The following is a 15,460-nucleotide window of genomic DNA, read 5'->3' on the forward strand; positions in this document are numbered from 1 at the left end:
GCAGCCTCCCCCCCCCCCCCGCCCCGGCCCCGCTCCTCAGCCCTCCGGCTCCTGCCTCAGCAGCGCGGGGCGCTCCCCGGGGCCGCACGAACGGCCCGGCCGGGCTCCGCGACCGGGCGGCGGCGCCTGAGCGGAGCGGCGGCGGCTGAGGCGTCATGGAGGCGCCGGATGCCGAGGCGGGCGGCGAGGGGCGCTTCCGGGCGGGCGGCGGGCGCCGTCGGAGAGCTGCCGTCGCAGGGTAAGGCGGCCCGGCGCCCTCCCCGGCTTCTCCTTCCCTGCCCCGCGGTCGAGGGTCATCCCGCCCTCGGCCCTGGCCCCCTTCGCCCTCAGGGGAAGCCGCCGGTTAGACCCGGGCGGGCTGAAAGGCTGCGCTGGGAGTCCCCAGGGGAATGGCGCCGGGCCGCGGGACTGTGCCAGGCCCCGCTGTGCGTGAGGGAGGGGGGTGCCCGCCATCTGCCCGCCTTTCCTCTTTCTGCCGCCCGCGTGTGGTTCCTCGGCGGGGGGAAGGTCACGGTACCTCACGGGATCGCCGAGAGGGGACCGGTCGTCAGTCAGCGGTAGAGTGAGAGGGTTTGGGTGGTGGTGACGAGATCCGCGTCCAGGGGATGTGCCGCTTTCTCAGGATGGCTTGGGGTTCCCCCCTCTCCCCCCCTATTTTTTACTATAAACGCGCACGCTTCCAAAAGCGTTTATCTCTCGTTAGCCTGTGGTACATACGAAGAGGAAGCACGTTGGCTGATCTTTAGGAGCATTTTCAGGGGGATCAAGAGTTTGCATGTAGCCCCATCACTAAAGCCTGTCTCTCTGTTCTTCTAAGGAGCACTACACCGAAGAATGTCTGGCAGTTTCTACTTTGTGATAGTTGGTCATCATGATAATCCCATATTTGAAATGGAATTTCTGCCTCCTGGAAAAGTAGAGTCCAAGGTGCGTTTTTTCCCCTGTGATACTCCCATGGTGTAATTACGGCGCGTTTCTTTTTATAATTTTACCGTGTATTAGAAACATGACCAACACATTGTTAAAAGCGTTACTAGTATCTACTGTTTTCTGGGTTTTTACAGAAACTTTGTCATAGGGAGGAGAACTCGGGAGTTCTTGAGTCTCTTAAAAATTCTTTGCCAGATCATACTAGTTCTTCCTAAAACATGGTTTCCTTAATTATTTGATGCTGTATGGTGAAGAATATATATGCTAGTCATGCATTGGGCATTGCTCTTAGTGTGCAGAGCTTTTATAAGAACTGTTCATTATTTAATGCTACTTCCTGTCATTCGCTGTTTTACAGCATCTGTATACAGTAATGAGCTAAAGTAAGGAACGTAAATTTGAAAGCTCTATTCGGTCATTTGTTTTTAATGCTATAAAAAGTTCTTATTTTTTAATCATCTTCAGTAGTCACTCTTGCTTTTAAGTAAGAAAGGTTTAAAACTTGAATTGATAAATACGAGTTTGAAAGCATGAGAAATGTAAGACTCCTCATAAGTAGTGTTTCCGGTGGGAAGAGAACAAATCTATCCATTGTGGTATTACACCAAAGAAAGAATAGACTTCAGAGTAAAAGTGCGTGGATCTGCGAGATCTGATCTGATGGATCTTCTTCTCTGGTTGAGGTAGAAGTACTAAATTTTCTCCTAAGAGAGAATCTACACTTGACGTGCACTGAAGGAGAACTAGTAGGCATTGGGATGTTTTGGCAACTATCGCTTCTGTTTCTGAGATGTGCCATTTAAGAGTGAATTCAGTGCAGATGCGCAGCTGCCTGAAGTACGTGGTTTGCATAATGCACGTGGTAAATCGGCACGAGCTTTTGCCCCTTAAACTTCACTACTTAGTCTCTTCCTCAGCATGGCTTAATGGAACTGGCAAAGCTGTTAATGCCTGGAGCTAAACTTGATTTGGGGGAAAAACACAGTACACCGAGAGGTGTGAGAGTGGCATTAAAAGCATCCCTATATTATGAGAAACAGTGCAAGACTATTTGTGTTTCCAGGCCAATAGAAGCTTACAGTATGATTTAGTCCTGTGTTTCTTGTTGGCAGATGTCCTCCAGTATTCTAGTCGTATACAAGTAAATGGCTCTTTCCCCACATGACTCGTGTAGTGTTAGGACCAGATGCTGTGATTACTCTATGAAGGCCATTCGTGTTTGTTATAGGAAGAGGTGTAATTTACATCTGCAACATATATTTAATACCAGTTGCAGGATGTTTTTCTGCACTAGGCTCTTACAAAAAAGAAAACCCCCAAAACAATTAAAAGATCCTATGTTTCTAGGCAAATTACCTGGAAAAACAGAATCTTCAGGTGAGAATGTTACCAGTGCATCTTCCTCTGTATCTCTCTGCTTTCCCCATCTGGCCCCCAACTTTTGCACGCCGTAACTTGTTGTTCAATTTCTGCTAAATTTGAGAGAAATTTTATGGCCCCCAAAATGCTAAATTGCTCTAAATGTCACAAAAACAGGTGACTGGAAAGCAGAGAAAAAGACTTTTATCAGGGCCCCTGTGTGGAGTAAGTTTGCAGTGGAAGATTACCCATTGGTAAACAAAAGAATTTATGCTTTAATAGATTTCTGAGCTATAAATAAAGGCTTTATTGGTTTTGCTGCTCTGAAGACTGTTTTGTGATGACCTTTTTATTGTGACCTTTTTTCTCCCTTGAAACCAAGTATCGTGACAATATGTACTAGTTTCATTTAATTACAGGATGGCACATAGGTGGCAGAAAAGAAGGCTATATGTAACTTTACGTCACTTGAGCACTAGTTGCTTAGCAACTTGAGCAAATTATTGTTTATATTTCACTCCTTTCACTGAATTACTAATCCTCTGTCCTCTGGAAATACCTTAGGATGATCATCGCCATCTCAACCAGTTCATCGCCCATGCTGCTCTTGACCTAGTAGATGAGAACATGTGGCTTTCTAACAACATGTATCTGAAGACTGTGGACAAGTTTAATGAATGGTTTGTTTCTGCTTTTGTCACAGCTGGACATATCCTTCCCTCTTCTCTTTTCTTATATTTGTGTAGGAAAAGCCTTTTGCCAGAAAGGCTTAAGTTAGATGGAATGACTTTGGAACAGATTTCTCTGGCTATTCACCACTACTATTGCTAGAGAGAATCACCAGCTTCAGGATTAAGTAAGTTGGGAGGCACAACAGTTGTTGAAAATTGGGACCAAATGGAAAGATGGATTTTTCCTTTTGGAGGAGCTGAAGTAGCCTAATGAAATGCAGAGCTCACATGGAGTGGAGGAGAGAGGAATGAGAGGGGAATAATTTGAGAGGGTCTGAGCAAGCTGATACCATTCTCTTTGAATAGTATCAGATAGTGCTAGAGAGGAGAAGCAGGGATAAACCCGCTTGGTGTCAATCACACCTATCTTGAAAATGTGGTATTAAGGCTTGAACTTCTGTACAGATAGTCCTAGAATTGTTTGTTGTGAAACTTGTTATACATAGCAAGTAACAGTGAATGTCATTTCAACTTCAGGGGTATATGGCAAAGGTGCTGAGAGCATTGTCCATATTCAGAATTGTCTAGCTTTAAAAAGAATAAACTTCAATGGAGAGGTAATTATTTTTATTTTCAAATAGGGGAATTATTTTAAAATACAAAGGTAATGCTTTCTAAATTTCACTGCTTCAGTTACTTTTTTTAATGCTTCCTCCTATAGTCACTGCTATTTCATGTACAGCTAAACATTTTAAGTATATGCAGAATTAGGTGTAAATGCTTATCTCGGGATATGCTAGATGTCTCTTCCTTGTAAAAGTTAAAATTTTCCTTAATTGCTTTACATATGAGATTTATAATGCTTCACGATGTAAGGCAAGAAGACGGAATTAAGAACTTCTTTAATGATGTATATGACTTGTATATAAAGGTAAGAACCCACTTCTTACGGTCTGACTGCAGTACTTTTAAGTGTGTTCTGCTGTACGTGCTCAGGTGTGCCTGTATTAGCACGTTTTCACATGGGGGGCCTGCGTAAGCGGAGAAGCATCCATGGTCTCCACATTAGCCAGAGTTGGTAACTTGACATAAGGGCTGGATTTTCCATGAACAGAACAGATTTTTAGAAATTAATGTAAACTGTGGTCCTTCAGAATTTCTTTCCATTTTAGTCCAGTGATTTTCGTCAGTCTTGTATCAGTAGTGGTGATAACAAAAGCAAAGGGCTGTTCTCCAGAAGGCTGGTGGAAGCGCTTCACGCTCAAACAAGCAGCCCGTGTTCTCGCCGCCTGGCACTGCTCCCGCTAGATGGGCGCTCGCAAGCACTGGCTGGGAGATGGCCCTCTTGGCCTCCCACGGGGGCTCAAATGGCGCTCATTTCCAAACCCAAAATTTCCACCAGTGTCGTGATGGATTTGTTCTGAGGAGCTGGTGCGAAGGGGTGGCTGTGCACATATATGGGGAGAATGCAAGGGCCTGGAAAGCAAGTGACTGTTCAGGCGCTCCGTGCTCGTAAGTGGCACTAAGTAGGCTGAAAGCTAATAATATAGTTGCCATTTGAAATAACATTTTCCAGTGCTGGGCATTGTGCTTATTGATGAGTTTTTCTTCTTTCCGCAGTTTGCAATGAATCCGTTTTATGAACTTAATTCTCCTATTCGATCCAGTGCCTTTGAAAGGAAAGTACAGTTCCTTGGGAAGAAACACCTTTTAAGCTGAATAAATAAATTTCCCAAGTGAGTGCTTTTTCCGTACCTTCCCGATTATTTGAACAGTAGTTCTGGTTAGTTCTCAGCATGTTTGATACTCATCTTCTGAAGATTAACAAATTGGATGCTGAAGCAGCTTTTTTTTTTTTTTTTTTCCCGATACAGATAAGAACAGCCAAGCTTCTCTGGTTAAAACATGTATCTTAGTAAGTTTCCTTTTATGTGCTATGAAAACTAAGTTTAAAAATGTCAGGGCCTGAGCAGGTACAAACTGAGACATGTGGGTGTCAATGCACATGTAAAATGTAAGGCTTTTTACAGGGTAGGAGGAAATCTGATCTAAATGCAAAATACACCTCCAGTCATGTGATTTAATATGAGCAGAAGGGAATTCTTGTCTGTTCTGCCTAAGTGGTTAATTTTGTTACAAACTTTCCTACTTACAGTCTTTCGCTAGAGAACTTACTCTGCAGACTAAACAGACTAACCTTACTCTTTGTGGTATTAAATCAGGTCTATGTTTATATTGTAATGTGTAATGTATGTATTATAAAGTGCTCAATAAAAAGAAAAGAGGATATATCAGCAAAGCTCTGTCTTCAGTATTTCAAGAAGTTTTGATAAAAATCCTTTAAGTTTTAAAGCTTAACATTTCAAATTTACCAGAAGTTTAGTGCAATACATGTTTAGCTGCAGTGTTGCATCAATGAAATGAATGAATAAAGTAGACCAGAACAGCTGTGTCTGCCCTGACTTTAATTCTGATTCACACACAGAAAAAAAACAAACTAAATTTACATGTCTAAACCCACTTCTTTCCATTATCTCTGCAAGTGCTGACATTTTCTTTTTGAAAATGTGTTTAGAATAGGATATTTGAACCATGGAACTCTTATTTGTTGAGGTTTCAGAAAGGCATTATTTGGCCTGTCTGGCTACTATTCCATCATAAAATGTGGTTAGGGACCCTTTTGCAAAACTTACCATCATTCCAAAACAGTAATTTTTAAATAGGTCGTTTGGCATATTGTCCTGGTTTTGGCTGGCATAGAGTTAATCTTTCTAGTAGGTGGTATAGTGTTATGTTTTGGGTTCAGTATGAGAAGAATGCTGATAACACACCGATGTTTTTAGTTGTTGCTAAGTAGTGTTTAGACTAAGTCAAGGATCTTTCAGCTTCTGATGCCCAGCCAGCAAGAAGGCTGGAGGGGCACAAGAAGTTGGGAGCGGACACAGCCAGGACAGCTGACCCAAACTGGCCAAAGGGATATTCCATACCATGTGACGTCATGCCCAGTACGTAAACTGGGGGGAGTTGGCCTGGGAGGGATCGCTGCTCAGGAACTAACTGGGCATTGGTCAGTGAGTGGTGAGCAATTGCATTGTGCATCACTTGGTTTGTATATTCCAATCCCTTTATTGTTATTATTGTCATTCTACTATCATCATTATTATTTTCTTCCTTTCTGTCCTATTAAACTGTCTTTATCTCAACCCACGAGTTTTTACTTTTTCCTCAATTCTCTCCCCCATCCCACAGCGGGGAGTGAGTGAGCGGCTGCGTGGTGCCGAGTTGCCAGCTGGGGTTAAACCACAACACATATATGTACTTAATATTTTCATTGGTTTCACAGTCTTTTAAGTAGTCTGTTTCCCTTCGCAGCAAATCTGTATAAACTATCTTCTTGGACTTTTTTTTAAATATCTGAAAAGTAATTTCCAAAGTAAGTGGCAGGCTGTTCTCGGAAGTGCGTTTTGCATAGTCTGTACAATTAAAGGGACCACAGGTGTATATGCTTTAAATGTATAGTCAGTCGTTATTTCTTTGTAATTTACACTTACTGCTAAACTGTCACTGTGAAATATTCCATGAGAAAAAGAACACGATATAAAGGTTGCGATATTTACCTTAAATAAAACATGGAATGATGCAGTATCGATGCCTGTTGAGTATACTTGAAATGATTTAGGAGAGAACTAGATGATCATGGTAAGGCTACCTTTATCAGTGGGGTGGCAAGTGAAAATGGGAATACTTGTCTTTGCATTATTATTTCATAAAAACTGCATTGTACAGCATTTTGATAATGTCATGTAATCTTACATAAATCAACCGATTTTTATTTTTCTTTGCTATATACGTGAAAGCAACAGAAACACACTTGAGGTGAAGCATTCTCGTTCAGACAAGGAGCCACTGAGTTGGGGCTGTTGTGCTGTTTTCTGCCTCCTCCCCAGTAGCAGCATAGTTGGAAAAACACTAACAGTTAAGATTCACTGAGGAAATACTTACGTTAAGTAATTGTGTACGTGGCAGTAATAAAAGTTTTGGCAAAGATGAAGGGTTAGTGCTAAGAGTTTCCACCGCTTTCAGAAACTGTGGGACAATTGCATTTTCTGCCAGTACACAGTAGGAAGTTTTCTCTCTTGCCTGATCACTGAAGACAGTTAGCCAAACGGTGCCTGTTCTTATGCCCCCCCCATACATCCTTCCCCATTTCTTCTGAATACAGGAATTGTAAATGGGAAATGCAGTCTCATGGGTCCATCTAGGCTTTATGAAAACAGGCTGTTACTGGCCAGAGGGAAGGGAGAATTATGTGCTAACTCATTACATTAATCATTATAGAGGTTGTGGTGAGGAACGTTGTCTCATGACAATTCTGAAGGACCTTGGCTAGGTCACTGTGATTTCCCTGTGTACGGAGGAACACTTGTTTATGTTTGGTTTGTGACTTTGCAATCAGCTGAAACTACTATCTGGAAGCAACAGGTGAAAGTTACCTTGTGATCAGCTATAGTCACAAATCTGCACTGGGTCTGAAAGATGCAGTTCTAGCATGCTTCAAACAATGAACAGTTCCTCAATGGACACGGCAGAAGAGAGACCTCCTTTCCAAGTATGGTGTTTGTGCCCCATCCGAGAGGCTTAGGAATAAGAATTCAAATGAAATCTGTTGCAATGTGAGAAAGCAGCAGATAACCTGCATTATGCAATAAAGGCAACAAAAAGGTTTAGGAGTTAAAGGGACTGGAATTACTCTAGATGATACAAAATTCAAGCATAAGGAAATGGGAACATTAACACAAGCTAAGAACATGAACCAACCTTAATAAATCTAGGCTGGAAATGCAACTTAGACACAACTTTCTGCATGGTTCTGTTACTGTTTAGGTAACCCTTCATACCACTTGACCTAAAGTAAGATCAGTTTAAGGTACAGAGCAACTGTTAAAGCAAGCAGCCTGGTTCTGGCAGCAGTCTGACACAAAGTATCTATATACTATACTATAACTGTCCTAGCTAGTTTCTTCCCATTCCCATTTTGCTGTCTGTTCTAATAAGCATAGCTTTCATCAATCCCACCGATTTGCCACGGCAGTATTTTTTGCTCCACATTTTAAAGAACATCTAGAACTTTGCATATATATTACATAGTACGCTCTGTCACGCTACAGAATTCTAGATATTGCTAACAGGACCCCCTAATACTTGGGGTACATTACTACTTGAAATGCATCAGTGAATTGAAACATAAGCCACAAGTGCCTACCTTACCTCCATATTAAATGGCAGACACTAAGCTTTCACAAAGTACAGAAATGCCTCCGTTATTAAGCATTATAATTTTTTTGTACCTATCATCTATATCTGCTTGTCATAGGACTTTTGCTTCTTTCAAGTACTTGACAGTCTCTCTCTGAGACCAAATCCTGACCGCAACCTAATTCCTATACTGTCTTATTTACGATAGCATGTAAACCCCCATTCATCTTTACTAGCCACTTCTGTGATTAGCGGACAGTTGCAGTACAGCAGCTCCCAGGGCACAAGTAATACGCTTCTATTGTATTAAGTTTTATTTAACTTTATTAAGCCTGATTCTCAGATGGAGGCTTGGTAACCATGATGTTACATGGAAAGGGGACAGATGGGAAAACACAGATGCATGCTTAAGCACAAGACAGACCACAACAGTTCTCATCCTTAATTGTTTCCTTTTAGCAATCTTATTTGAATCCTCTCTATAGTACTCTAATCACAGTAACTTCATCTCCTGTTGTTTCATCCTCAACCTCTGCTAAAATGAACGTCAAAGGAAGCTTTAAGTAGTAACATAGCAGTTTTACAACAATTCCATGTCACTAGCGTAGTAACCCCCAATGCAAACAGTCTTCATTTTTAAAGCTTAAGAAGAATTTAGCTAAATTTTCTTCACAGATCTTTTCATTCATTGACTCGAAATTAAACATAACAGAAGTAGCAGCTGAACCTGCATTTAGCTATTAGGTGACTGAAGCTTAAAACACAGTTCTGTTGCTGTATATGCAGGACTGTAAGAGTGAATTAGACTGAGGAATGTACAAAAGATAAAAAGATGTCACTTTTAAGCAGGAGCAGCAGTTCTACGGAGTAAAGTTGTCCTGGACAGGTTCAAGCAAGAATACAATACAGTCAGAAAAGTGTATTAAGAACGACAAGAAGGATTTGTTTTGCAAGCTTTACTTCCAAATAATTACACCTGGTACAGACTGAACAGATAGGTTAGGAGAAAGCTCTCGCTGTTAACTGTACTCTCAAGAAAGGCTTTTCTATTGGAACAAAAAAGTTGCTGTACAGAAAGCAGAGTCTGTGTAGTTTAGTGAGTAACACGGCCTGTCCCACAGGCCTCAGACTTCCTTCTGAAGTCCATAACATGTGTACGTGCATGCCTGTCAGCAGTCAGATTACACATTGAAGCAATAGCGTGCTATCAAGGTAGCTATTACAAAGACAGTGGGTACTTGAGAGCCAACGTTCAACAATGTCTCATACAAGTATTCTACCATTTAACTGCAACGGAGAGCCTCAAGTACACCTTCTGTGGTTTCATCTGCATTACTGCAGAAGGACTGTCCATTAAATACAGAATTTGCTTCTGTTCATCATCATGTAATGGGTACAGTAATATAAAAGACATTGTCTTAAATGTTTAAGTCTGTATCCTAAAATAGCAAATTAAATAAGGATCAAATTCAGCTCAAACACTAGCTGTAGGTATTTACTCGTATTAGGGCTGAAAGCTGTCACAATCTACTGTACGTCAAGAGCTTCCTGAGTTCTCTATGTATTGCCAATCCTTAGTTTCACAGTGCAGAGATTACTGGTAAACACATTCATAGCTCAGGTTAACAGGAACAAGAAGTTTGGAACTTTAAGGCTGTATACTAAAAGTTCTTTTGCAAATGTGTCATAATGTGGATCCCTTCAAGTGCTATTAAAGCTGACTGAATAAAGTATAACTTTTCCATAACTAAAAATGATTATAACTTCAGTTATTCAGAATTTTTTACCTTATTGATCAGAAACATGCTAGAATGGGACTTAAGGCAAAGACATGTATCACCTTAAAAAAAAATCATCAGTATCTTGCATTAAACTGCTGGAAAAATTAGTACAGCATTAGAATAGTAAATGAAAGGAAAATGGACATTAAATATGTAGGAAATTTATTTCCTACTTAAAAACCTACACAAATTATAGCAACATCAGGCAATTAGAGAAGACCCAAAGGTGATTTATATTAACTTATAATAAACACATTAGAGATGAAGTACCAGTCACAGCAAAAGGAATGTAGTGAGACTGAAGTTTAATATCTAGCATTGTTAAGAAACTGACTTCTAGTGAAACAAAAATGGAATGCCGATTTCATAAAAATATACACATATAAAAGTATCTTTGTGCCTGAATTCCAAAACAGTTTCTCCAAAGTAGTGCTTCTAGAACTTTCAAGTTTTAATTATATTCAAAGTATTTATCATTTGAATAAAGTTGGCAAATTACATTCTTATATTGTTTTTACTGACACCTTCCTAAACAGAAAGTGTCACTAATTCAATAATGGGTCACTCAGGAATGGAAATTTTTCTTTTGCTCCCCCAAGAAAGCAGCACAATATTACAATTTTAATATTGGAGTTAAACCCATTTGTTATTTTATCTAGTACACCTTCCCCATCCTTTTATAGAGCAAGCTAGTCAAAAGTAATTTGGCAAAAAAAAAATTTAAGTCAACAACAAGATGAACTGGGTTTCGGTTTCCGATGAAGGTTTACTGTATCTGTTTGAATAAAGTGATCTGATCTATCCTCAGAGGCTAGAACTCTCCTAACAGCTTCTTCAAAGGCTGCTGCAACATTAGTGGCATCTTTTGCACTGGTTTCAAAATAGGGATGGTTGCCGTTATTCCTGCACCAGTCTTGGGCTTCTTCTGTAGACACTTGCCTTTCATCAATATCAACTTTGTTACCTAGTATCACAAACGGAAAACTTTCAGGCTCCTTGACATCTGCATAATAAATGAATTCTTTCTTCCAGTTGCTTAAGTTTTGGAAGCTTTGAGAGTCATCCACGCTGAAGGTTAGCAGGCAACAGTCAGAACCTCTATAGAAAGGAGTCCGCAAGCTCCTAAAACGTTCCTGACCTGCTGTGTCCCATATCTGCATTGTAACAAGATGTCCATCAACTTCCAACTCTTTATTTAAGAATTCCACACCTATTGTATGAAACAGCTGTGCATCAAACTTGTTGGTAACGTATCTGTTCATAAGGGAACTCTTCCCAACTCCACCATCTCCTAGCAGTATTACTTTAAGGAGTGATGATTTTGCTGCCATTGTTATGGGAATAGATCCTCCTGGTTTCCTAAACCTGTAAAGATTAAGAAAATCATTAAAGAGTTTTGAGCAGAAAATTTCACACACATAAATATCTAGAAAGTGTTAAAGTCCAACAACATCACATTTCATGTACAAAAGCAGGACTACGCTGAACAGATGAAGCGTAGATACTCATAGTAAGAATACCCACTCAAGAATACCACATGTTTAAGAGGTGTCTCTGCCACAGACTGCAGTCTGTATGGCAGTCTAAGCAGTACGCTGCATTACTGAATTACCCATCTGTCACTTAAAACCCCCAAACCCTTCAATGTTTGTACAGGAGGGGTATCGCATCACAGTCAGCGAAGGCAACAATTCATTTACGTTCACTGAAAAAGATCCATGGGAGTGGAGTGAGAGAGTTTTGTAGAGCACATGCCTTGAACTAGTCACTTCAGTGCCTTATTTCATTAGCAAAGTTATTTTTTAATATGCAAAAGTGAAGAGGTAGCTTTAGGAATAAAGCAGGACACTCTCTGTTATACTGGAGTAACTGCTGCGCTTCACCCCAAACTGCAATCAAACAAAGAATTTTAAATCAAGTCACAGGGAACAGTTCTCTACAGAACAAATGCAAATACTGGGATTTTATTTTAAAAGTCAGGTGACTAGGTATTGGTACACAAACATTTGGTATTTTAGTTTACTCCTTGCAGAACAGCCATGATGAATGGAATACTATTACAACTACTACAAAAGCAAATTCACTGTTGCTGCTTCAAATGGTACTTAAGATGCCAAATACTGAGGCCAAGTCTACACTGACAGTTCAGTTAGTAGGTGTCAACTTCCCGTGGTAAAACTGTCAAAAAGCCTGAAAATGCTAGTGAAGAGCCTGGCTGCAAGCACAGGGATGGTAAAATAGTGGCACGAATGAAGCTTTTTTACTGTCAGATTTTAGTGTTAAAGGATTATTATTTTTTTTAAAAAAGTAGTTAGCTCATTAGTGTTTTGTGCCAGCCCAAGGTTTGCTGTCATTACTGTAGTGTCACCTAATAATGTAAAAAAGTGTTTTAATTGCTTGGGGGTAAGGTTTCTTTTTAGAGCGCCCAAACTTAAAAGCTTCTGCATGAGGAGAACTGCTGTCCCTGTACTGCTCCATTACTAAAAGAGCTAAAACTAATTCAGCCAAAACAGGCTTCTCTGAAAATAGCATCTATTTAAAATGGAAATGGGTCATAAGTCGCCTAGTCCATCTCCTTCTCTGAAGGAAGGAATGCAGTCTTGCTAGTTGTAATTAGCATTACTGGCATATACATCACCCACAGAGTATGGTTATGGAATTAACACCTGACAGAAGGTGGCATGAGAGTCATATGACTCTGTGCTGCCTTAGAATCAAGGCCTACATTAGAAGCAAGAAATTTCAGGAATTTTTTTTTGTCTTTAACTTTCCATCTTTGAATGATTATTTGTTAGACATATTCTACAGCTGAAGCCTCAAAGAAATTTCAAAATATAAGGAACAGTGGCTGCTTCCATTAAAAAAATTGTTCAGAGCAAGTAATTTTATTCATTCGTACTGTGTAATTAAAAAACAATGTTTATAAATCCTTAATATTTCTACAGGTTTGTATCACAACAATGTTAAAACTGCTTAGAGAACTGCAAGTAGATTGTTCATTTAACTTTCACAGTGCTATGGGATAATTGCTATGGCTCAGGATATGAACACATAGCTTTTTATGTATGTGAAAAGCCTTATTAGAGTCACCAGCCTACTTGCACATGATTTCCATGTTCATGCTGAAATAATTAAAATGGTTCAGTGTCTTCACTTATTTCCCTAATTCCTACTATTGGTTAACGAGCAAGTTATTTGAGCTACGCCATTAGATAGTAGCATCATCTTAGTAAATAATGCATTCATGAGAACAGAGGGTACTGAATCTTTCCCTGTTCTTCCACTTCAGTGTAGGAACAAGTTACAATTATATTTTTTTCCGTCCTACTGAAATCACAAGTTCCCTAAAAGACAATGTGAATAAAAAACTGACTTACATAGTTCTAACTGGTACTATGCACTTGTTTCTTTAGCTTCTACAGTTTGAAAAACTGCAATTATCATGAAATTCTCCATGAAGTCACATTTTAAACAAAATACAAGTAAGGAAACTCTGTTAACAGTATCTAGTACTTTTGTGGATCCAGAACCTGAGAAGTTAATTTGCACAGTTTCAACTACGTGGACCATTACAGTGAGGTCTAGGAGCCTGATGACCATAAAAATACTTCCACTGGGCAGAAAATTATAGATCAGCCACAAACCATTAGAAGTGTCTTTTCAACTAGAACCAAACTGGTCCTTCCACAGAAAAGCTACAGAAACACTCTTCCCAGGACCGATAAGCAAGTATCTCAATGTGATGTTGCAGGCAATGTCGCTCTTCAGAACACTCAGGTTCCACAGTAGCAGCTGTCATGCTTTAGCTAGCAGTTAATGTTTTTGTAAAGTTTTTAATCCAAAATAAATGGGATATATGTTCAGTCATTTAAGTACATACTTACAAGCTGGATCTGAAACAGCAAAGAAGCATGTTCAAAGGCATTAAGAAGCATTTTTGTTTGGAAACAGCAAAGACTTTATACAATTACCGTTTTTCTGACTGTGTAAGAGACTCATCTGTAGCCCCACTGATTATGTGATTTAGAGTATCTGCAGAACCAGGACAGTAGTTTTCAGCACCATAGGCTGCTACATTTTTTCCATTTACACATCTTTAAATAAGTTAAAGATTTTTAAAGAGCTTAATTTTTGTAACTGGGGGGGGGGCGGGGGGGTTACCCTAAGTTATGAAGCCTTAATACTCCAACAAATAAAGTAACAATAAAATCCTTAAGATGCCTGGAGAATTAATGTTATTTCTCCTATTACATTCTTTGAACTTATCTGTATAATGTGCTTTTTGACAATGTTTTCAGAATGAACAGTCAACATCTGATATCATATTACTGAAAATTTATTACCTTAATAGTTCAGTTTAAATCATCACTCAGCATCTGAAAATAAAACAAAAAATCAATTTCCAATGTGCACCTGATTGTTTTAACCAACATCAAGAACTTTTTAAGACACCACAGAACTACAGATAACTATTTGTTCCAGTTATTTCTTACATTAAACTAATTGTGCAGCACAGTAAGGGTAGGCTCAACCTAGTACACAGAGTCTGTAAAGAGAAGATTTTTCCCTCATGTTCCTCTATCATTTCAATATTCAAAGAAACTCAGAGCAAATAAAAAGCAGCCCCACTCTGGCCCATTTTGATAATGATCTCTGAATTGCCTCCACCAATTTATGAGGACTCAAGCTCTTAGACCACTGACTTCAGTATTCCTGTTAAAAGCAGGGAATGGTTTCTAAGTGTAATTTCTAACACCATCATATATCATAATACAAATAGTAATTTAATTGTCACCTCCCAGAATCTCCCTTTTAAACAGTGAGCTGAATTACAAATCTGAAATGTTTCCATTAGCAGTCCAAACATTTGCTGGCAAGACTAAAAACAACATGCTAAGCAACTTCAAAAAAATCAGCGTGCATTACAAAATCTTTGATTCAAGCCCCTCAAAGCTTAGAGAAACACCACTGCCTTGTCCAATCTATCCATTTAGATTTTCTTAATTCCATGACTCAGCTTCATAGCTGCCTTTTTGAGTGCAATTACCTCTTTTAACACTTAGGTACTGGGCAGCACTCAAAGAAAAGTGAGATTCTTGGTCTAAAATAACATAGCAGCAATACACAAACTTAATCTAGGACTTTGTCTTTTTTACTATAAAAAAAATCATTTAATAGATTAAGGAGGACTTGCTTATACCAGAGTACTGAAGGCTGAAGACAGGTGCTGAACTCAAGTTATATCTGTGGAAAAATACTGTTAGCCAACACAGTAATTGCATTTTACCTATGATGTCAGCAAGCACACTTAAACTATTAAGCAAACCTAGTCAATTGGACCAATTTAGTTTCACTTTTACCATACTGATACCAGGTACAGCAGCACACCATAAAAAAAACAAAAACAAAAAACCAACCAAACCACATAGCAACTGAAATCACACCTCTAGCCCCCCCCCCCCT

At 39.5% G+C, this 15,460-nt stretch overlaps 2 protein-coding genes across 8 annotated transcripts in view; one reads left to right on the top strand and one right to left on the bottom strand.

Annotated features, from left to right (window-relative positions):
* The first annotated feature begins 97 nt into the window (after positions 1 to 97).
* TRAPPC2 (trafficking protein particle complex subunit 2) lies at positions 98 to 6,605 on the top strand. 3 transcript variants are annotated; one of them, XM_069770385.1, is made up of 6 exons: positions 98 to 238; positions 818 to 927; positions 2,854 to 2,996; positions 3,804 to 3,891; positions 4,581 to 4,700; positions 6,217 to 6,605. In XM_069770385.1, the coding sequence occupies exons 1-5, from the start codon at positions 169 to 171 to the stop codon at positions 4,677 to 4,679; spliced, it is 510 nt and encodes a 169-aa protein (XP_069626486.1). In that variant the 5' UTR covers positions 98 to 168; the 3' UTR covers positions 4,680 to 4,700; positions 6,217 to 6,605. The 3 variants fall into 3 exon arrangements, with proteins under 3 accessions (XP_069626486.1, XP_069626485.1, XP_069626488.1); XM_069770384.1 differs by lacking the exon at positions 6,217 to 6,605 and having other exon boundaries at positions 99 to 238; positions 4,581 to 6,163; XM_069770387.1 differs by lacking the exons at positions 98 to 238; positions 6,217 to 6,605 and adding an exon at positions 511 to 557 and having other exon boundaries at positions 4,581 to 6,163.
* Positions 6,606 to 8,507: 1,902 nt separating this feature from the next.
* LOC104318293 (ras-related protein Rab-9A) overlaps positions 8,508 to 15,460 on the bottom strand; it is a 32,774-nt gene continuing 25,821 nt past the window's right edge. For 3 of the 5 annotated variants that reach the window (XM_069770372.1, XM_069770371.1, XM_009925626.2), the window contains exons 2-3: positions 14,341 to 14,373; positions 8,508 to 11,362 (exon numbers count right to left, since the gene is read on the bottom strand). In XM_069770372.1, the coding sequence (XP_069626473.1) occupies positions 10,723 to 11,328 (606 nt within the window). In that variant the 5' untranslated portion in view covers positions 11,329 to 11,362; positions 14,341 to 14,373 and the 3' untranslated portion in view covers positions 8,508 to 10,722. The remainder of the gene's footprint in view (positions 11,363 to 14,340; positions 14,374 to 15,460) is intronic. The other 2 variants (XM_069770373.1, XM_069770374.1) reach the window with 1 other exon arrangement.

The sequence above is a fragment of the Haliaeetus albicilla genome, chromosome 25, assembly GCF_947461875.1.
Source record: "Haliaeetus albicilla chromosome 25, bHalAlb1.1, whole genome shotgun sequence".
Lineage (NCBI taxonomy): Eukaryota > Metazoa > Chordata > Aves > Accipitriformes > Accipitridae > Haliaeetus > Haliaeetus albicilla.